At 53.8% G+C, this 20,792-nt stretch overlaps 7 protein-coding genes across 7 annotated transcripts; 5 read left to right on the forward strand and 2 right to left on the reverse strand.

The window, feature by feature from the left end:
• Positions 1-1,056: 1,056 nt before the first annotated feature.
• On the forward strand, positions 1,057-1,659 carry MAA_09192 (uncharacterized protein; the record flags this gene model as incomplete). Its single annotated transcript, XM_007827190.1, has 1 exon — positions 1,057-1,659. The coding sequence occupies one exon, from the start codon at positions 1,057-1,059 to the stop codon at positions 1,657-1,659; it is 603 nt and encodes a 200-aa protein (XP_007825381.1).
• Positions 1,660-2,730: 1,071 nt separating this feature from the next.
• Positions 2,731-4,124, forward strand: MAA_09191 (uncharacterized protein; the record flags this gene model as incomplete). The annotated part of the gene is made up of 2 exons (XM_007827189.1): positions 2,731-3,239; positions 3,329-4,124. 2 exons carry the CDS (start codon positions 2,731-2,733, stop codon positions 4,122-4,124), a joined length of 1,305 nt encoding a protein of 434 aa, XP_007825380.1.
• A 790-nt stretch (positions 4,125-4,914) lies between these two features.
• Positions 4,915-7,640, reverse strand: MAA_09190 (XPG I-region protein; the record flags this gene model as incomplete). Its single annotated transcript, XM_007827188.1, has 6 exons — positions 4,915-5,203; positions 5,264-6,693; positions 6,760-6,857; positions 6,920-7,254; positions 7,374-7,410; positions 7,511-7,640. 6 exons carry the CDS (start codon positions 7,638-7,640, stop codon positions 4,915-4,917), a joined length of 2,319 nt encoding a protein of 772 aa, XP_007825379.1.
• A 1,270-nt stretch (positions 7,641-8,910) lies between these two features.
• Positions 8,911-10,220, forward strand: MAA_09189 (Oxoglutarate/iron-dependent oxygenase; the record flags this gene model as incomplete). The annotated part of the gene is made up of 3 exons (XM_007827187.1): positions 8,911-9,072; positions 9,135-9,572; positions 9,633-10,220. 3 exons carry the CDS (start codon positions 8,911-8,913, stop codon positions 10,218-10,220), a joined length of 1,188 nt encoding a protein of 395 aa, XP_007825378.1.
• A 115-nt stretch (positions 10,221-10,335) lies between these two features.
• MAA_09188 (ATP dependent DNA ligase domain protein) lies at positions 10,336-13,573 on the reverse strand (the record flags this gene model as incomplete). The annotated part of the gene is made up of 5 exons (XM_007827186.2): positions 10,336-12,241; positions 12,290-12,372; positions 12,421-12,514; positions 12,568-13,181; positions 13,238-13,573. 5 exons carry the CDS (start codon positions 13,571-13,573, stop codon positions 10,336-10,338), a joined length of 3,033 nt encoding a protein of 1,010 aa, XP_007825377.2.
• Positions 13,574-16,401: 2,828 nt separating this feature from the next.
• Positions 16,402-18,401, forward strand: MAA_09187 (uncharacterized protein; the record flags this gene model as incomplete). The annotated part of the gene is made up of 2 exons (XM_007827185.1): positions 16,402-18,074; positions 18,191-18,401. 2 exons carry the CDS (start codon positions 16,402-16,404, stop codon positions 18,399-18,401), a joined length of 1,884 nt encoding a protein of 627 aa, XP_007825376.1.
• A 1,459-nt stretch (positions 18,402-19,860) lies between these two features.
• MAA_09186 (uncharacterized protein) lies at positions 19,861-20,769 on the forward strand (the record flags this gene model as incomplete). Its single annotated transcript, XM_007827184.1, has 1 exon — positions 19,861-20,769. The coding sequence occupies one exon, from the start codon at positions 19,861-19,863 to the stop codon at positions 20,767-20,769; it is 909 nt and encodes a 302-aa protein (XP_007825375.1).
• Positions 20,770-20,792: the final 23 nt, after the last annotated feature.

Consider the following 20,792-nt stretch of genomic DNA (forward strand, 5'->3'; position numbering starts at 1 on the left):
AGAGGTTGAACAAGAACAAGAAGATTGAATTTGGTCGTTCCAGTGACGGATGGCACGTTGGCCGACCAAACTACGCCAAGTCGTATGGCGGATGGCACTTGTCAACGCTCCGTGGCATCTTCACGATGGCACTGGTAACTGAATTGCTACATCTCTTTGAAAAAGAAGTTTGAGCAGCATCGCACGATGGATGGCAAGATGCCTCACTGGCTTGCGAATTCTCCCGGCAAACAGTTCCGTAGTATATCCAACCACCAGGGTGCCATGGCAGCAAAGTAAGGAGTCACAATCAACAACAGACCCTATGGGTAGACGACTCTACGCATTGGTATTGGCAGAATAACAGCCACGCCGTCTTCAGAGTTGTATAAGCCACCTGCCTTGCCGTTACACCCGTCCATGTCCACTTGCTGCCGTTAGCCAGGCACCCTCAACCGTTGCCAACGCCACCGTGGACACGGGGCTTGATATTACAACCTTGGAGCATTGGAACACCAAATGGCCGTGTATCAGCGGCAACTGCCGGATCCAGCCGAACACGATTGATGCAAATGTCGACCGAGCCCAGCGCGGTTGACGCCACCGCCTCAGGGCAACACGAGAAACCACCATGAGCACTCCGTCATGGACGGACGTGCATGGCTCCCGTGGTCGACATGTCGAATTGTTGCACTTTGAATCCGGACGTGAGATATCTTATCCAGCTTCTCGGCATGCCGCCTGCCATTCGTCCGTTGTCGATCTAGACATGGACGACGCAAGTCAACCGTGAATCCTGCCGCCACCACGAGCAATACGTACGTTACCACCATGAAATAAACTACACCTCCCCGCAAGGCGTTTGAATCATGTCTAAAATGGCAGAATCGGCCGCGGGACGACTCGACGCGCCGACCTCATGGCTTTGTCCCGAAGCCGGAGGCGCATATAAGTCGTCAACGGCATCATGGAAAACCAGCACTTTGCCATCCAGCCCAAAGGAACCGTACAAAGTTTAAAAACCAGACACAAACACTAACACTAAATCTTCCGTCTCTTGAAAAGACAAGAATGAAAATGCTCCTCGCCCAAGTCCTCATCCCCCCCCTACTTTTCGCCACGGCCCTCGCCGCTCCCGGCAACACCCCCCACGAACGCGACAACACAGACGGCAGCATCGTCTTCCCCGGCGGCAACGGCTACGCCGGCTGGGCCATCTGCGGGGACCAAGTCAGCAAGCAGCGCTTCCCGAGGCTGCAGGTGCCGGCGGGCGCGGGCGGCGGCTGCGTCCGGTACTACCGGGGCATCGACATGACGGGCGTCGTGACGGAGCTGCACTTCTTCTTCCGGGACGGCTTCCGGACCGCCTGCGACTGCGCGGCGAAGTGCCTCTCGCAGCCGGCCAGCTGCAACAACTGGGTCTGGAAGCACACCTTCATGCCCGGCGACGGCGGCCGGCGGTCTTGCACGCTGTACAGCAGCCCCAACCTGCCGAGCAACGTGACGCTCGACTACGACGAGGCCAAGAGCAGCGGGTTCCAGCCGCTGAGCGACGCGAATAACCCGCAGGTGGGCGGGGACTCGCCGCTGACCTTCCTCGACGACGCTGGCACCAAGCCGGATCCTGATGGCGTGTCTGGGTTTACTGCCATTGACCAGAACGGCGGGCTGTATTGCTGAGTCTGCCGAGTGGGTGCTGTTGTGTTGCCATCTGGATGAGATTTCTTTTAGTTTCTTTGACGAAAAGGGGGGAGAGAAGGGCATGGCGACTATCAGGTTGACTTTGCTCGTGAGGAATCAGGATATATGGTCCGCCGTCAGGACGGGGTAGTTTGGATTTCCGCAAAAGTACGTGGCATAACATAATTTGAAACGATTCGAACTGCAGCTGTGAGAGCAGTCAGCTTGTTATTTTCTTTAAATCCGCGTGGGGGCGCATTTGTACATGGCCAAGTTGACTCCATCCCATTTTGAATACAACACGGCACCGTGTCGGCCGGGAAGAACCCATCCACGGGTACAACATAGAATAGCAAATCAACATGGTGAAACAACCAGTTGTAGAATCCACATTATCAGAGCGCAATATCCCTTTTTGCCGGGCGCAGTTCAAGTTGCACGACAAACATGTCTCGCACAAGCAACAACTCAGACTATTCCCAAGCTCAACCCAGCAACGACTCAAGAGAGCCAATCATTTCACGAGCCAACTCCATAACCACATCTCTCCAGTTCCCTCATACAGACAACTCCAACCACCGCCATCTACCACTCACGAACCAATACCTTGCACTCCTCACACTTCCCCGAGCAGAAACAAACAAACAGCAAAAAGCAAAAAGCATCCTCAGCTTCTCCCCACCATCCCGTCGCCACACGTATCAGAAAACAGCCCAAATCTGCAGCGCATCGACCAACAACCCTCAAAGTACCAGACCAAGGCGCTTCAGCCACCAACACGCCCATCAGACCAGGAAAAGAAAGACAATCAGCCGTCTTCAAACTAAAAGCACCGACCAGAGAAAGCCCACTGCTACCCGCGTTGGCCGCATCTTCAAATTACTACACCCACCAAAGACACTTACACAGACCATGTCCTCCAACAACCCGCATCCTTTCGCCCCTTTCTGTATTTTTTCTCTCTCTTTCGTTTCCCCCCTCTCCCTCGCCTAATTCCCCCCAAAGCCCCCTCATGATGCCATCGTCCCAACTACCCAACATACCATAATCAAAAACAACCTCCAAACCACCATGGCCACCGGCAGCGAGGACGACCCGACGCCGACGCCCACGTCCACGTCCACGGTCAAACCCGGGCTCACGCTCAACCTCGGCCCCCTGACAACGACATTCGTGCCCCCAGAGAACTGCGACGCCCTCACGCTCGGCATGTACGAAGACCTACCACAGACGACGGAGACGTCGACCCTCGTCCGTTGGAACCGCGGGTACGAGTGCCCGACCACGTACCACGGCACCCTCCATCTCATCTCGTCGTGCTACCCGCAGCGCTACGGCCCCGCGTACGACAACATCAAGGACTGGATGGGCCCCAACGCCGTGTGGCCCTTCTACTCCCCGGGGCTCCTCTGCCCGTCGGGCTACGCGACCGGCTGCACCATGGTCTACAGCCCCCCCGGGGCCACCGAGTCGCTCCCGACCGCCTACCCGACCGCCTTCCCGACCTCGACGTCGTACGCCACCGTGTCGACGTGGAGCCTCCTGTCCAAGGGGCAGACAGGGTACGGCTGCTGTCCAATGTGAGTCCCGTTTGCCAGAGTTCAACAAATCCCAAGAGTACAGACGGGAAAAAGGGGAAAAAAGGGGGAGGGGAGCTCACATGGTGCAGCGGCTACCGGTGCTACGCCCCGTACACGTGTATTTCGACGCCGTCGCTCTCGGCCACCATGACCGGAGACATGACCCAGGGCTGTGCGGAAACACCCATAAAGACCCGAACAACCAGCACCTTTGTCATATCCAGCAAGATGTGGCCGTTTGTCTACGCGCCGCAGGTGGTTCTCATCCAGGGAAACGATACCAGCACCACCATCGGCGCCGCCGCATCGAGCCCGTCCGGCCCGTCAACAACCTCGAGCGCGTCTCGCGACGGCGACGCGCAGGCCGGCCTGAGCACCGCGGCAAAGGCGGCCATCGGAACCGCCGTCCCCCTCATCTTCATCGCCCTAGCGCTGGCGGCATTTATATTCTACCGCCGAAGGAACCGCAGCAAGACCCGAGCCGAGGCGGCATCCGAGCAGGGGAGCGGCTTTCCGGGTATGAATAAGCCCGAGTTGGATGCGACGCCCTCCCCCTTTGCACTCTCGCTTGGCCCGGGAAGCGAACTGGACGGGACGCCTCGCCCTTCACCCCCCGGTGACGATTCCACCGCAGCGGGGGGTCGAGTGTCTGAGCTGCCGGGGCCGGGCGTCGCGAGGTTCGTGGGGCCCATGTGTGAGTTGCCGGGCGATGAGAAATTTGCCAGGAGACCAGCACAGCCGAAAGGGTCGGATGGGGTTGCTGCTGATGATGAAGGAGGCAAGATTGGGCACGGTGCTTCCATAAACGGCGCATCTGAACCAAAGGCATACGATGCCAAGGACATGGATGCTGAAAAGAGCAGTAGGGGTGGAAAAGACAAGTGATTCTTGTCTCCCCGCCAGCTATATATAGACGGAATGGAGAGTGCATGGTACAGAGTTGAGGAGTGTTTCCTCACGTACTGGGTATGCATGATGAAGAGTATAGCGGGGAAATCTTGTACATCAATTTTCCTTTTACGCGCGACTGAATTAGCCAATGAATCTTGTCAATACCATGTAGTGTTTCATACCTCAAGACGTAGATTGCATCGCAACCTACCAGACCAGACACAGTGTCACACACGCGCACGTATCTTAAGAAAAAGTATTTTGGTTCTTTAGGGCTGACATGGTATAATCGACTGCAAACAGTCCTATCAAATATTGCCCTGACTTCCACACCACAGCGCTTCGTCGCTCCCTTCACATGCCATCATTGAAGCCCATGTCGGCTTACATCTGCTGATTCCTGTACCAAGCGTCGTACACACTTCCGCCATGCCGCTTGGCTGTGTTTTTCGACACTGCTTCTCAACTTCCCTCGCGATAGGTCTCCTTGCTGCCAAGGCCATCCTTTCTGTACAATGCAACTTCATCCTAGCGAGAGACTCTTGTTCAGCTCCCTCACATTGTCGCCTAGCTCAGTGGTGTTGCATAAGCCACTGGATAAATGTCTCGAGTACTTTTGTGTCCAATGGGCTGGACATCATATTCGGAAAACATGAAAATGATGATGTTTCGCTGTTTGGATAACCATGACTCTAAATGTAAAATCCATGCGCCTTGCAATAGTAGCAATAACCATGTCTCAAACGACATTGGATGTCGACAATGTGTGGTGATCAAAGCTCGATCAGAAAGGTCGAGCATCCATGTAGGCTTGAGCGTTGCTCCAAGCTGTTCTATCCGCCGCAGGCAACTCGTCGGTGCCAAGAGTCTGCATGCCTTGATTCAGAGCATTGAAGAAATCCACACAGATCCGGAAGTCATCCGTCAAGGCCTCAGCAAACGGCACAAAAGTCTTTGGGAACTCCTCCAATCGTTCATTTCGCTTCTCCTTGCTATGAGAAGCGTCATCCTCGTCAAAGAACGTCCGCACAGCAATTCCCAATCCGATGTCCGGCTCTTGCAGAAATGGGAGCCTAGAGAAGCGCAGTCAGTAACTGTACAAGTTAGAGAATCTCAGGGGCCGCTTGTTCTACCTTTGACTTATCTCTAGATAGTCCTCTCTATCTCTCCTACTCTGTCCATAGATGAACATGGACGCCACGATAGCTTCTATCAGATCGCGATCCACCTCGCGAACGGCCGATGACTGAGAGCGGAATGCCAACAGACTCTTGTTAAGAGGCCCTGTGTAGCCATACACTTGGTGGCGCAACTTCAACAGTGTTGCACATTGGCTAATCAGCACCAAGCTAGTTTTGTCTTCGTCGGTTCCCCTGCGAGGCAAGCCGGCAATATTTTCTTGATGCTTGGCTCCCAGTATGCCATGTCGAACCAACTCAAAAGCAAGCAGGGCCGCCTCATCAAGTCCAGGGACCTCCTCGGGGCGATTCTCGGCGGCATCTTTGAGAGCCAACAAGGTGGTCGCCAATGCATTCCCCCATTTGGTCAGCGTATGGGAGTCGCTGACATAGCCCCTCAGGTGAAGAAATCGCCAAATGGAAACAGATGTGACCATTTCCAAGCTATCGATTCCTCTGATTTTGCTTTCCTTGGCAATAGTCTTTGCGACGAACTCGGAGTTAGCGAGGGCCAGGACTTCCAGATAGATGGGGCCTGCAAAACCAGCGGGGAAGACACTGCGTATATCGCTCTCCTTAACATCCCAAGAACCAACCTGTTGCGAAGGAGGCGGCTGCTGTGCACGATGATTAATTGTGTGGGAGAACTTTGGATCGAACCAAACACGCAAAGTGATGTCTTTGTGTCCAATACCACGATGGACGCGAGGGATTATTAGGCCAAGAGCCTGTTCCTTAATTGGGACCAGCTTCGTGGTGATGAGTTTCTTGTACTCGTCAGACACAACGCCGTCCAAGGTTGGCTGCACTACGATCTGACCATGCGTTATACTGTTCAGATTGCGTGCGCCAATGAGTCCCGTGTTGAGATAATGGAAGAGCTCCTCAGGCAGCTGGAGGCCGAGGTATTCGTGGTTATCCTTGGTGAGACGCTCGAAGTCGTTGACAACGACCTCACCGTTTTCGGCAATGTAAATAAAGTGATGAACAGCCAGCCGTGCCTTCCTGTACTTGTCCAGCCAGTTGGCATCTTGAGCTTGCAGGATGTCGTTGAAGGAGGCGCAGGCACTGGCCACAGCCTTGTCAGAGGTCCTTAGCATATTGACGGCGTCCATTATGGTGAATTGATTGGTGTACATCGAGGTATCCAGCAAAGGGGGAAACGTGGGAAGAAAGGAGGTTCCAGTCATGAGCAAGGCGTCAATGAACATGGGCTCCGTTACACTAAGTATGCGCATTATCTTCTTCTTGGAAATGGCCGTGACCTTGTTTGCTTCAAAATCGAGAGAGCGAATAATGACATCCCTGATGGGGTAGAGAAGCAGTTCTTGAGGGCCCATGACGCCGGCACATTGCTCAGAGTCGATCATCTCAAAGTAGGCTAGCTGTGCCATTGTCAGTTTTCTTGAATCATGACCTCTCGGCATCATGGTATTTATGACAAAGCGTACCTGAGCGCATGCATTGTAAGGAGGTACAAGAAAATGAAGACCTCGCTTTTTGAGAATTCCTTGCAATAACGGGTACAAGTTTTGGATAATGTAAGCACCTGAGTAACCAGACATGATTAATTCTCTCAAGCTCCAACAGATAAGTTTAGGACCGCCATACCTGCATTGGCCCCAAAGGTCGAAACGGCTTTCTCAGCTTCCGATCTCGAGTACAGATCCCATGCCTCGTCCGTCTTTTTGTTTGCGGCCCGCCGGCGCTTAAGGCCGACTTCGTCTTGACCGGTGATGGACTGTCCATCAAAGATGAAGAACGGAAGAATACGATTCTTATTCCAAAGATCGAGGTTCTCGTTGATGTGAGTCTGGATGCCAGTCAGACCGCCGAGGGCCGAGAGCAGAGGTTCGTGAGCCGGCGAGGTGTCGAGAAGCTGGCTCAGATAGTACGTCGCATCGACGGCAATGGAGCAGTCTTCGAGTTCAGAGAGGTCGACCGAGCTGAATTGGTCAGAAATCGTCAGCAACCACGTTTACCTTTCGAACAGCCAGTGGCTAGTGCAAACGGTGTGCAGAAGGCAGAGGTGGAGGGGCAGATTGGACGAGCAGTGCGAACTTACTATGCCTGGTTGTTGATCCAGGTATCCTCAATGAGAACTGGAAAAAAGGGTACGGTTAGTTCGTGTTTTCGGCAGAGAAGCAATAATGGCAAGTGTGAGGTTGAGTTGTCGAGAGCGTCGTGGATGGACAGGCTGACCGACGAGCCTGCCACGCGACACGAGGAAAGCACGTGTGCGCCCAAAGGGTCGAGGAAGAGGTGCAATTGCAAGACAGGCGACGTTGCTAGGCAGTCCGCCAGAGAGGACGGATAACATGGAAGCTGTCATGGTCGATCTCGACACCCCCGTTGCCCTCACTGGCGCGGCGCGAAGCACAATGAGGCCATCACCACAATGACTGTTGCAAGCTCCCAGCCCCAACAGCACATCATCAGATGTGGCCAGGGCAAACCGAACACTGGCACTCGCACACGGGGGAGCATGCATCACTCACACGGCATCCTGAATAAACCCGGCGGCGACAAGAGCGCCCGTATTCGAAGGAAACGAAATTAGCTGTTCGACTATAGGATCTCGCGGTATGGAGTTGGTGGTTGCGCCGGTGTCGTCGAAGGGGTTAGGTTGGGTGCGAGTTGTGGATTTCTGAAGGGGACCAAAAGGCAAAGGCGGGCTGCGCTGCTTGGCGCCTGTTCCTCGGCGGCCAGAAAAAGAGTGTGGGAGGGGCCGACTGTGCCTGAGACGCCGCCTCGCAGGTTGAGGGTTGGTCGGTTGAGGGTTGAGGGTTGGTGGTTGGTGATTGGTGGTTGGTGCTGGATGCTGGATGCTTGATTGCGGCTGGGCCGACGCAGTTATAAAGTCAAGAAGAAATTCCAAGAAACAGCCAAGGCCCAAGTTGCGGGTATATGAAGCATTTGAACAAACATTGAACACAGACTGCGCAGGACTGTGTAGGTTTTAAGATGGCGGCTACGCCAACATGCAACTGCCCTTTGTCTGAACGCTAGTCGGCGTGTGGGGCTTAGTGCCCTTGCCGCTCTTGCTGCAGCCGAGTTGGGCTTCAAGCTATAGTCCAGCACTGCCGCCCATAGAGCTGCTGCGCATGGTCAAAGCGGCACTGCTTAGAGAACACGCTAAAATGAACAAAAATCCCTGTGCTGGTTCTGAAAACATAAAGGCCTGGCTTGTTCACTTTTTTGTCTCCCGCGCGTATGAGGCGGCCAGTCTCTCTTGTCTTGTCTCTGTTCAGGCAGAGGCAACTCCGTAATTGTCTAAAGTACTCCGTACCTAGTACCGAGTACCTACTTAGCAGTGGGGGGGCCATAGACCTGGTGGGAACATTGAAGCAAAAAGTATCAATTGATTTGACCAAATCAGGTACCTGGCTATCACGCTCTGTATCATCACAAGTATCAACATTCAATGGGCAAATAACTCCCTAGTATCTGCAAGTAGTTCCTGAGTGGCATCAATTGATTCATTCATACTCCGTATCCAATACTCCTCTTCACAACGTCACCCCCCACCTCCACATCTCCAACATTCCGATCCATCTTCACCACCAACAACCACGCAAATACCAGACCCAAAATCCGCAGCAATGTCTCCCGCATCCGCAGACATACCCATCATCGACCTCTCCGGTCCTCAAGCAGAAGTATCAAAACAACTAGTCGACGCCGCCGCCGACCACGGCTTCATCTACATCCAGAACCTCGGCCACGACATACCCGCAGCGAGCATCGACGACGCATTTGCCCTGGTACTTGCACACTTGCACCCCCAGAGGCCCCCTAAATCCCACGCTCCCTGGGAGACTCGTAGATGCTAACAAAGGTCCATCAAGTCCGAAAAGCTGTTCAGCGCACCTCTAGACGAAAAGCAGGCGTGCTCCATCCAAACCAACAATCGAGGATGGACAAGCATGCACGCCGAGACACTGGACCCCCAGAACCAAAAGGTACTCACCTCCCCATCAATCCCCTTCATCATCTAGCAATGTACGCGGAGCACCTGCTAAAAACCACAAGGTGGGAGACTTCAAAGAGTGAGCCACCGCGCATTCACAACCCCCCAGACCGTCGTCCACCCCGGTCTAACCTGAACCGCAGAGCCTTCAACTTTGGCGAGTTCATAAACAACAAAGCCCAGCAGCCTATACCGCCCACCGTTGCCGCCGACGAGGCCCGTTTCTCCGCCTTTGCCGACCTCTGCCGCACCCTGTGTCTCAGAATCCTCGCCCTCCTAGGCCAGGGTCTCCAAGTACGTCTCATTCTTTGTTTGCCCCCCTTTTGCCTCATAAATCACCCACTGACAGAATAGGTGAACGACTTCTTCTCATCGGCACACTTCAAATCCCCCGCTGGGAGCGGCACCATCCTCCGCTTCCTGCGCTACCCTCCGCCGTCGAGCACGTCCCACACCGTCGACGATGTTCGTGCAGGCGCCCACTCCGACTACGGTTCCATCACGCTTCTCTTCCGCCTCAGGGGCCAGGCTGGTCTTGAAATCCTCAAAAAGGACGGCACGTGGGCTCCTGTCCCCGTCTCACCGCCAGGTACTGAAAACGATCCCAGCCCTCCCATCTTGATCAACATTGGCGACCTGTTGTCGTACTGGACCAATGGGCTCTTTAGAAGTACCGTTCATAGAGTGGTGTTTCCTACGAACCGGGCGGAAGGGGTGGAGGGAGAGAGCAGCACTGACCCGCGATACTCGATTGCCTTCTTTTGCCACCCCATGGACGATGTCTTGCTGGAGCCCGTGCCGAGTGAGCGCGTGAGGGGCTTCGTCGAGGACGGTGTGGTGAAGAATCCGTATGCCGAGAGAAAGGTCTTGACGGCAGGCGAACACTTGCTCATGAGGTTGAGAGAGACCTATGGGACATTGTACGAAGACAAAAAGGACTGACATGCAGGTACATCTAGCGTAATCGTTTCCAATGTATAATATTTGGGTATCCTGGTTGCCCCCATCTATCTAGTCGAGTGTATTCGATGCATCTCCAAGACTCCTTTCCAACGGCCTATACAATTCCACAGTACCACCTCCGCCACGGGTCATGAAACCCATCATAGTACTTCTTCTTTGTGTTCTGGTCTTCCATGACCTTGAGGTGCTCCAACATTCGCCAATCATATACAGCTATCCAACCACGCGTTTTTCGGGGTAATTCCTTTCGAGCTCGTTCAATTTCAGCCAGCACAAGTTTGGTCTCGCTGGCCTTGTCCACAGTATCGACCAGGATAATTATCCGTGGAGACTTGTTACCCAACGTAGCACCATAATTATTTTCTTGCAACCAGTCGTCTAATGATGTTGCAAACTCAGATGCACCGTGGTCATCTAACAAAGTGGTCCGCTCCGATGAGGGTCCAAGGGCCCTTGAAGCAAGCAGGATCGTGTGCTTGAATAGATGGCACTCTTCTGCAGCAAACTTGCACCCATTTTTGACTTTAGGTGATATGTCTGTCGCCTGAGATGTTTCGTCGGAAGAAATAGTTATTGGCGTACACCTAATATCACTCTTTGTAGGATTATTCCCTTCATCAGGTGTACCAAGGGCTTCATTCTCTTGCGTTTCATGTATCAGTGGTGGGGATTTGGTTAACCCAACGCAGTGATCTGTCACACCGTCTTCAGCAAACGACGAGTTCGGTGTTGCAGACTGCTGCAGGACATTAGCATCAACATCATTCAAAGGTTTGCGCAACTTCTTGGTTGCCGCTATTGGTGACAACCGGGTCGTCATTAAGAGATGCGTTTGTAGTGCCGGCGCTGCGGTAGGCGAAAACGATGTAGGGCACTTTCGTTTGCTCCCCCTTTTGGGTTTTCGGGCCTCTTCTTCTGCCGGAGAAGAAGGAGGAGGCGTGGTGAGCGAGGCAGTTGGCATATCAGCTGATTTTTGACTTATCCGAAAGGCCCTCACGACTTCCGGACTTCTGCTTTTTTGTCGCTGCATTATTGGTGACAAAGGTGGTCTAGAGCTGCAAGGTGAAGGGGTGGGAATTGTTGTGGCTGTCAGTTGACTGACAGCATCAACCGCACGCCCTCTAGGATCGGCCCCCTCCAACTTCGCAATCCATTGGAGGTTCTCTTGACTATCTTCCAGGTCCGGTGTTGCCCTTGCAACTTTGGCCATATCTTGCAGTTCATCAAACGTGACTGCGTCCGAATAGTCCCTGTCAAAGTGAATCTTGGACACGGCAGGGAATCTTAGCGTCCAAAAGCCCATATTCCCCGGTTTGTCAAAGCTGAAGCACCTTAAGTCGAATACTGAAGGATTTTGAAATACCGCAGTCAAAGCGGCGTGGGCCTCGATGCCCTTTGGGATATGCAACTTTGTCGCATCGTTCTTGTGTAATGGTACCGATACAGGGTTGCAGTGAGATATGAAGGTCTTGAGAAGCGGTTCTGTAAGCTCCACAGCACTGACGACGGTAAACTCTGGCTTGGCATTCCACCGTTTGACTTCTTCCTTGTTGTTCAAGCAGCCCACATAAAAAATGGTCCATTGAAGATTGGGTATGCGGTAAGATTTTGCCTTTGTAGGGTTGAAGCCTGCGCCGACAACAGCGAAGTCTCCCACGTCGCCGAAGTTGCCAATGTATTCTTTTTTGAGCTTGATGCATAGACCCGAATTCCGACCATCATTGGCTTGAAAGTTAAAGTAAGGGTCGTCTGGCTTGAGTACCAAACCTTCCCCTTTGTCAGTGATGACACTAGCGAATGCCTTTCGCAGCTCTGATGCTGCAGTCGGTCGGTGGAAGTCGACAAGAGTTCGTTTCACCAATTCTGCCCGGCCTCTCTCACAGTTGATTGTCTTTTGTAGGATTTTGAATCTTTCCGAGTGGCGAACGCCTAGCAACGATTGATCATCGTAGAGGAGAATGTCGTAGTACACAATCATCAAGTTCTCGTACGAGCGTGGCCTAGCTGAGTTAGTCCAATTCAATGATTATGTATAATAACAAACACACGGTGAATCCAGGTCCACATCCATGAGCCGACCTCGTCGTGTTACATGGTTCCTGATTTTATGAAACGGTAGAATCTTATTTTCCTGGCAATGGTTAGGGAACAAGTTGATTCACTCGACTGACATACGCACCACATCATTATGCACAACCAGTTCTCCTTCGAGAATACATCTTTTCCGCACATTGCAAGTTGACGTGCCGAGACCAAGAGATTTGATAATCACTCTGCCCCGAGTTAGCCGTAGCCGGTACTATCGAGGCGCTATCCCCTTGCTCACCCATGTAGTTTGTGTCTATCCTCAGTGCTGTCTTTGCCGCTCTTGGAGAAAATCTGGACTCGGGGTTTCCCACTCGTTAGATCAACATGTATTTGGCAATACTCCCCGTCAATCTTTTGCTCAACGCTCATGCGTCCATGTCCCATATCCAGGCAATGCTTGATACTGCGGCCCTTGAACCAATTTTGTCTCCCTACTTTGACTCCCAATTTTGGTTTAATCACCGCAAGAATCTGATCCCTCCGTGAGGTGCTCCTTGTGGAATTGGGGAGCATGTTGCCCTTGGCCGATTGTAGTGTTTGGATAGCAGTTGCAAAGTCGTCCTGCGCTTTGAGGATCAGGGGCAGGGTTGAATCGCAGCAGCGGTACACAAGTTGAGAATCCAAAATAAGTGGTTGGTAGTCCTTCAGAACAAGTCTTGTAAACCACTTCGCCTCGCACGCAGTGAGACGACGATAGACATCCTCCAGATCGCATCTACCACGTGGAGTCAGGGCGGCCTGGGACTTCCGAATAGATGGGGAGCTCCATTTGATTCTGGATGCCAAGCTGTGCAAAACCTCATCGATTTCTTCCACGCTGACTCGCAGTTTTTCATTGCAAGTAGGGTTGGGCTGTGCCACATAAGCAAGCGTCCCAAGCACGGAAATCCATCAGAGTTAGAACCTACAGTAGTATTAAGAATGCGTTCAGCACAATCTGCAAGGTCGGTGCACTGTCCAGGTTGTTTGTACAAGGCAAGCTCGGCGATTCGGGACGATCCAAGCATCAAAGCTCTCCCGATAATCTTCTCCAAAGTTGGCGCTTTGATACAGTAAACTCGGTCTGTCCGTTTTTCAGGTAGCAGAGTAGAGAGCAAGGCAGCCAGGTCTGTATCATGCGCGTCGAGCCGGCCGCGATGCCGTGCAAACCAATCGACCACAGCCTGTGTGTTGGGTTTGTTCGCGATGCAAAGCCGGTGGCACTCGTCTAGCAAGTCACACACGAGGACGAAGGGAATCGGCATTTTGATTTGAAGCTGCACTGAACATTTCGAAAGAACTAATTGAAGAGATTCAAAGACAGAAGGCAGGAAAAATAGTATCCAAGAAATTAAAATATCAGCGAACGATGGCGGAATAGAGGCCCTATTTATTATTAGACGATAACCGCTGTCGGTTGTGGTGCGTGTATCACTGTCAGAGCGAATGGCACCGACGTAGGCAACAAAGGCCCAGTGCCCTTGGGTTAGTGCAATGTGATTTGCGGCTCATGCGTCCATTCTCTCCGCTGAGCAAGCAGGGTTGCCTGAGAATCGTGGTGTCGCGAGATGAAGCTCTTGAGACGCGATTTGTGCGATTCGGCTCCATCAAGAGGCGGATCCGGGCGCCGCCTGAGACGCGACATCACATGATCACATAGTATTTTAGGTGGGCGTCTGAAGCGGACGCAGGTGGGCGTCAGATAATTCAATGGTTGCACAATATCATTGTTCATACTACTGGTTCTTGATCTACTAAATGTCATCCTTGTCCAATATCCATGAGTTTCCAACAGTCGATTTGCTCCTGGACCTGTCGCTGTCCATGGTACTACCCATTGAAGCTATTCATGTTGGTTGAAAGCGTGTCTGGTCGCTTAAACTACGGCAGGGCTCGACCTCTATACATCAGCGGATGCGGCTGTAACACCGAAATCATGCTCTCTCCTACAGTCACGACTTGTTCACTTTACTGTAAACAACCCCTAGACTATTCTTAGACTCCGAACTCAAGTTCAAAAGTTCTTGCGAGCTTCGCAGGCCTGCCTAGCTGGGTTGCGTGCTCCCGAGTGTCGGCGAAGTTGGCACACAAAATCTCATGTCACACAACAACAGACCAGGCAGCATCCTCGTATCCCTTTGATGCCTCGTGGTCTACCAGCTTTCGCAGAGGATGAAAGTAAACATGAGCATGGTGATGAGTACGGTGTTCCAGTCTGCCCCGCCGCCGAGGTACCCAGCATGCCCAAGATGTCTCACAGGGGCGGATGTAGGAAATAATGTCCTCAGTGTCTGTTGGTGAGTAGGGCCCTTTCGTCTTATTTGATGGTTGACAAATCGGCCTCGAATATTTATGCCATGTACGGAGTAGTGCAGTGCAAACAAAGAATGCGGATTGTGGTTTCAAATCATTCAACAAGCAGCACCAAACGGTGCTGTGGAAATGATTAGAGCCCGGGCAACCGCCAGCATCCAAGAGGAAATAATTCAACAGTTTCGGCGAGTAAGGGGTAATGCGATCCGTCAACCTCAAATGGCGTTCAAAAGCTTGGCAAGGTGTTTGTAATTGTTCTGGAAGTTGGTGGTCGGTCGAGTTGGACTTGATTTGCCCAACATGCCTGGTACCCCAATGCCTCTACTGTCAGTTTGCCATGTCAGGCTGATGATGCATTTCAAAACAACATCTGGGCGCAGGACTTGGGAAAAGTAAGCTCATAGTATCGCAAGACTCCGTTGTTGCCATGCTTTGTTGACTCCTTCTCGGATAGTATGAAGAGCATTGTGATTTAGTGTCCATGGCAAGATATATATGACTGTTAATAATCGACCTAGATTCCGCCTCGTGATGAGGTCACTTCATTCCAGTCCAACAACAATGCAAGAACCCCGAGATGCTCCTCCACGTTGGACCCTGGCAGACTTGCATTAAGGCACAGACATGTGATTGGCTACTTTAATTTCAGAAGGAAATTGGGGTTCCTGCGACTCCCCGCCCGATGGGCCAGTCAAAAAACAACAAAAAACTCTGGTCCACCTCGGAGGAGGATCAATAACGAGTGTGGAGCGATGGAGAGTTGGAGAGAAGCTTGCGGGCCTCACAACGGCCCAGTGCCAGCTTGCACATGTGTACTCCGTACCAGACCTGACTTGACGCTATTGTGAGCGCTAGGACTGGCCTGGCATGGAGCATTGACGACGCGGCATGGAGATGCATGTGCGCTGCGGCTGCGACCACAAACCACTGACGAGCCTTTATTCGAATAAAGGCGTGCTAAAGACGGACAGCGATCCACCCAGATCCGCCGGTTGTTGGGGTCAACGACGCGTGGAGCGTGTTGACGATGCGAGATGGACATGCTTGTGGATAACGGACGACCCTTTGCGTTGAGCACGGCAGGGAATAGTAATCGTAGCCATAGATAATATGCACCTGGTATGATGCATGCGATGGCGTGTTGTTGCCTGAACATGTGGCCGTGGTTGAGGGATAAACAAAAGGCGGTCGCCCGCCTCCGAGACATCAGCCCTTGTGCCTCGCTGGTTTGTCTGTTCCAAACAAAGCATCAACACAAGACCTGTCACTGTTCCTGGACACGAAACACGCGGGGCCCGGAAACAAGGTTGACAGGCAGGCCCTTTCTTCCCTCGCGTGTTGATCGACCCGGCACCTCAGCCATACATTGAACATCATAATTGCGGCTCGCCGTCCGTCTCATCGTCTCGTCTCGCAGCTTCAAAAAACACTTGGACGCACTTTGACACAAACCCCGGACGGACAATCCTGGAGCTTCTTTCGCCTGCAGCGTCGCTCCTAGCGCCCGGTTCCACGCAAATTTGGGTTTTGCTCACTTGTGACGTTGTGACCCCTGGTTGCCTCGGCGCCCAGACGACCATCGGCCCAATGATGCTGGTCAATTGAGACTGCGCCCATCTCGAATCCCACTGCTAATAAAAATAAGAAAAAAGTAGTCGACGGGTTTCGGGTGGTCAATTGGTCAATTGGTCCCTGCGCAGGTTTTGAGTGGCCGGGCCAGAATGAGCAACCAAGGCCGTCTCTACCTCGTCTGGTCTTGCTTCGCTTCACACCCTCACTCATGACTGCATTTCTGCTTTCGATTTGCGCCCTCGACCGCTGCCTCGCTCTTTTCGATGAATATCATCGCCGTCTAAACCAGCGTCAACTTGTCCTAGCGCTCGCCTCAAGAGCTGGTTCCGTGCGGCGCCGCAGAGCAGTTGCTGGCCATCACCGTGCCGCATCCCCTCCTTTCTCCATCCAGATCCCGACCCAGCGTCGCCGGCCTCACGCACGCCAGAGCACTCGTCACTCGTTTCATAGCATTTCCAGGATTTCCAAGAGGCATCTGGCCATGGCCTCGCATTCAGAGATTCGCCGTCGCTCGTCTGCGGCGGACCGCACGCCAATTGAGGCCTCGGTCCTGAGCAGCACCATCGGCGCGGCCACCACTTCGACCTTTGCTTCTGCCCCTGAATCCGCATCATCGTCATCACCCCTGACCGCAGCAAACGCCCTCACCTCGACAACACCGGGTCCTCGCACGAGCAAAGCCAACAAGCATCGAAGTCTTGACAGCAGCAGCATGCCGCCGCCGCCATTGCCCGTGGGCAACATGGCAGCGCCGTCTTCACCCAAGCGGCATTCACGCACCGAGTCTACTAGTCGCATCCCAAACAGACTGTCGCTCACTTTACCAATTGCTCTGCCAACCAGCGATCCTTCGAGACCTACGCCCGCAGCAACCGCATCTACACCGTCCTCGGTACCGCCGACGCCACAGGAGCACTCAGCTCTGCCGTCGCCTAACAACGTGAATGAATTCATAACAGCAATCGCCGCAAAGGAGCGCAGGGTGCTGGAGCTGAGAGAGGCGTTGGCCCGTGAAGAATCTGAACTCACAGCGCTCAAGAGGCAGTTCTCCTTGATGGACTCTCTTCACAAACTAGACACTAGCCTCTATGATTCCACCAGCAGAGTCTTTACCCCAACTGCAGACGGAGGCGTGCAGTCGCCCAGACGCAGTGTCGACATGGACCGCAGGAACCTCCTGCTTCAAAACCAGGGCACACCTACGCAGAGCCGAAGAACGGCCTTTAGGGGACGCCATACTCGTACATTGTCACTTCTCTCGCCAGCAAGGACCAATTCCGAATTTTCAGTCTTGGAGGACAAGATCGGGGCAGATGCCCGGCCGTCCCCAATTGACCAGAGAGCAACTCAGGCTGCGAACCCGATGCTAGCAAAGAGAGCCTCATGGCAGCCCCGAACACAGCAGAGTCCACCCGCTGGCTCGCAGTTCATGCAAGACGTCAGGCTCGGTTTCAAGGCGTTTGTGGAGGATATTCGACAAATTACAATTGGTGATGAGCCTATCAATGGACAGGGTCAGAGTCCCGGGCAACATCATACTGGGTCGATGAACCATTCAGGGCCCTCAGATCAGGCTCGGTCCAAAAATGGCCAGACAGGCCAGAGAATAGCGAGCCGTTTAGACGCGTCGTCCCCCGTGACGGCTCCCCCAACGCCTAATAGCAGCGGCAGGGACGTGTCACCGGAAAAGTCGCGACCCGCAAAGAGCAAGCATTTTTCCTGGACGCCGCTGGGCTTTGACTCCATGGACGACACGGACTGGGCGAATTGGGAGTCTCCCGCGACGGCCAAGAGTACGCGATGGAGCGGCTCGACTGTACATGGCGGACCGATGGATGACATTCAGAGTATTCCCGAGTACGAAGAGCACACAACACCAGTGTAAGCTTTTTCTTTCCTTTACTGCTTTGTTAATTTTTCTTTCTTTTTTGGCAAAAAAAGGGAAAAAAGCAAAAGCTGAACCTCTACAGAATAAAAGACGGCTGACCAAGACGTAGGAAACCAAAAAACTTGCAAACCCCCATCCTATCCCCAACCAAACTCGAGGAGATGCTCCCCAACATGGTCAACCGGCTGTCGCCCAGCAACATCAAACGCACGGCCAACAACCTGCTCGACGAGTGGGAAAAGTCCCTCATGGCACCCACGGCGTCGGCGGACGAGCCGCAGGCGAACAAGGAAAACACGACGGCGACAGAGACAAGGTGACTGGCAGCAGGGAGCAAATCATCCGGGACATGATCAACATTGGTATTCTAATACAGCGTCTGAGGTGGCACCAGCGGGAGAGCAGCAGCTTTGCGGAGTCGTGGGTGCAAGGCATGGATTCCGTCTGCGGCGCGGTGAGGCAGAGGGCCGCGGTCGTGGGCGGTTGGAGGGATTGGATAGCGTGGTTTAAGTGCGTGGTTGCCGCGAGGCAGATCTGGAAGGTCTTGTGTAAGCTGTATCTAGGATGGGGGTGTAGATTTGGCTCATCTACGTCGGGGCGCGAGAGGGTTGGCGGAGGAGGAGGCAAGATGAAGATGTTGAGGATTTGTGCAAGGTTTGGGGGATTTGGGGTGGGGGTTGTGCTGGATTTGATATGATGTGATGATAAATGACGAATGACTTGCATGTTTTGTTTTGAAATGCGAGGCGGGTTGAGCGAGTGCAAGTGTAACGCCCATGGCGCGGAATCATTCGCCTTGTCGCGTTGTTCGATGCAATGCGCCGCGTCACGAGGTGCCTTTCGGGCTGCAGTGCCGTGAAGCAGATACTGTTGGGTCACCAGCCACGGGAGCGTGTTGTTGCGGCCCGTGTCTGGCGTCGAGAGTGCATCGGATTCAATGTTCTCTAAAAATAAGTAGCCATGGAAAGTCGACCGAGGGCATTATGTAGGCGTGAGGAGAGCAAGGATGGTGGCTGGGTGGAATGTTCAAATGTTGGCACATGCATTGATGCCAGTTAAAACCCGGGGCGGGGTACTCCGTACCAACCAGACATTTGAAGTATTACCGCCGGATTACAGGGGCAGATGCAGAGTATTGAACCTCGCATGTTCAAGTTGTATTGTAGTAATATGTACGGTGGCATCTTAATGCACCTCTTGCTAGGCAAAATATATGACCATGCTATATAGACCATCAATGCTCGCTAATGAAGCACAGAGTGCATACATAAGTAGTATGTACGTCGCCATGGGTAAGGATCGGGGACACTGAAGCCCCTCCCGGTCCATGTCCTGTTCAGATCAGCCCTCCCTCGCAATCGGATAGTTTGCCGGGTGGCCATTCTCGCTCTCGTTTCCAAGCACCCGCCCCATGTTTTCGCATCGCGGGGCCGAGAAGCGAATGCGAGGCCCCGGCCCAACAGCACGTCCTCGCATCTGCAGATGGCCGCCTCCCACGGTCCAAGTAGAACACCGAGGCTTCCTGCCCGTTCCCCTGCCTGGCTTTCTCTTTTCGATGCAGTGCCACGCCATGTCTCAGAGGCGGCCATGGGCTGAAAATACTTAAGGCGTCGGCCTCGCCTGTCCTTTGTCGTTTTCACTGACCAACAGCGCAGCACAGCACCGCTAAAGATTGCGGGACAGAATTTACACTCGACCGCTTTCCATCTTGCCGTCCAAGTCCAAGTCCAAGTCCAAAAAAAAAAAAAACCAACTTATACCGTCGCCATCGACTTCGCAATGGGCGAGTTCAAACCCAAGCTACCGCCCGTCGGCCCTCCGCCCGTCGAGAAACCAATCCCTCTCACCATTGTAAGTCTCACCACCACCTCCAGCACCATCACCACCACTGACGCCCAAAAACCCACACAGCTCCTCCTCAGGTCTCTCCTCGCGCAGCGCCAGAAAATCTTCCTCACAGCCGCCGCCCAGCTCCTCATATGCACCCTCTTCCCCGGCCGCTACGCCGCCGTGCCCATCGCCACGCTCGCCCTCGCCATCACCACCACCCAACTCGCGGACCTGTTCCTCCCGCGCCCCGCCCCGCCCCCGTCCTACGTGACCGCCGTGGTCCCCGGCCGGACCACCGCCCTCCTCCCCGGGCCCTCCGGCGCCTTCGGCTCGTCGCCCTCGTCCCGGCCCCTCGTCGCCTTCAACATCGGCGCCCAGTTCAACCACCCCCGGGGCCCGCTGTGCCCGCACGGCAAGGAAATCGCCGACATGTTCGCCGACATGAAACACGCCCTGCTGCAGCGCCGCGACGAGCTGGGGCTCATCAGCGTCGCCGACTGGGTCGGCTCGCGGCCCGGCGCCGCCGACACCCTCATGGCCAGCTACTTCTTCCGCGATGTCGAGAGCGTCCACCGCTTCGCGCACGAGGAGATGCACCGCCGCGCGTGGGACTGGTACAACGCCGTGCGGCCGGACCACATTGGCATCTTTCACGAGACCTTTGTCGTGCCGGCGCACTCGTACGAGACCATCTACGCCAACTGCACGCCCGTCATGCTGGGCGCCGGCGTCGTCAGGTGTGCCGAGATGGAGGGCGAGAGGAACTGGAGGAATACCCTTGTCAGCGCGGATAGCGCCGAGCTGAAGAGCCAGTGGCAGAGGATGAACAGGGACGGGAGCGGGATCCCGAAACAATGAGTTTGATGGATGATGATGTGGTT

The sequence above is a fragment of the Metarhizium robertsii genome, assembly GCF_000187425.2.
Source record: "Metarhizium robertsii ARSEF 23 chromosome Unknown MAA_Scf_2, whole genome shotgun sequence".
NCBI lineage: Eukaryota > Fungi > Ascomycota > Sordariomycetes > Hypocreales > Clavicipitaceae > Metarhizium > Metarhizium robertsii.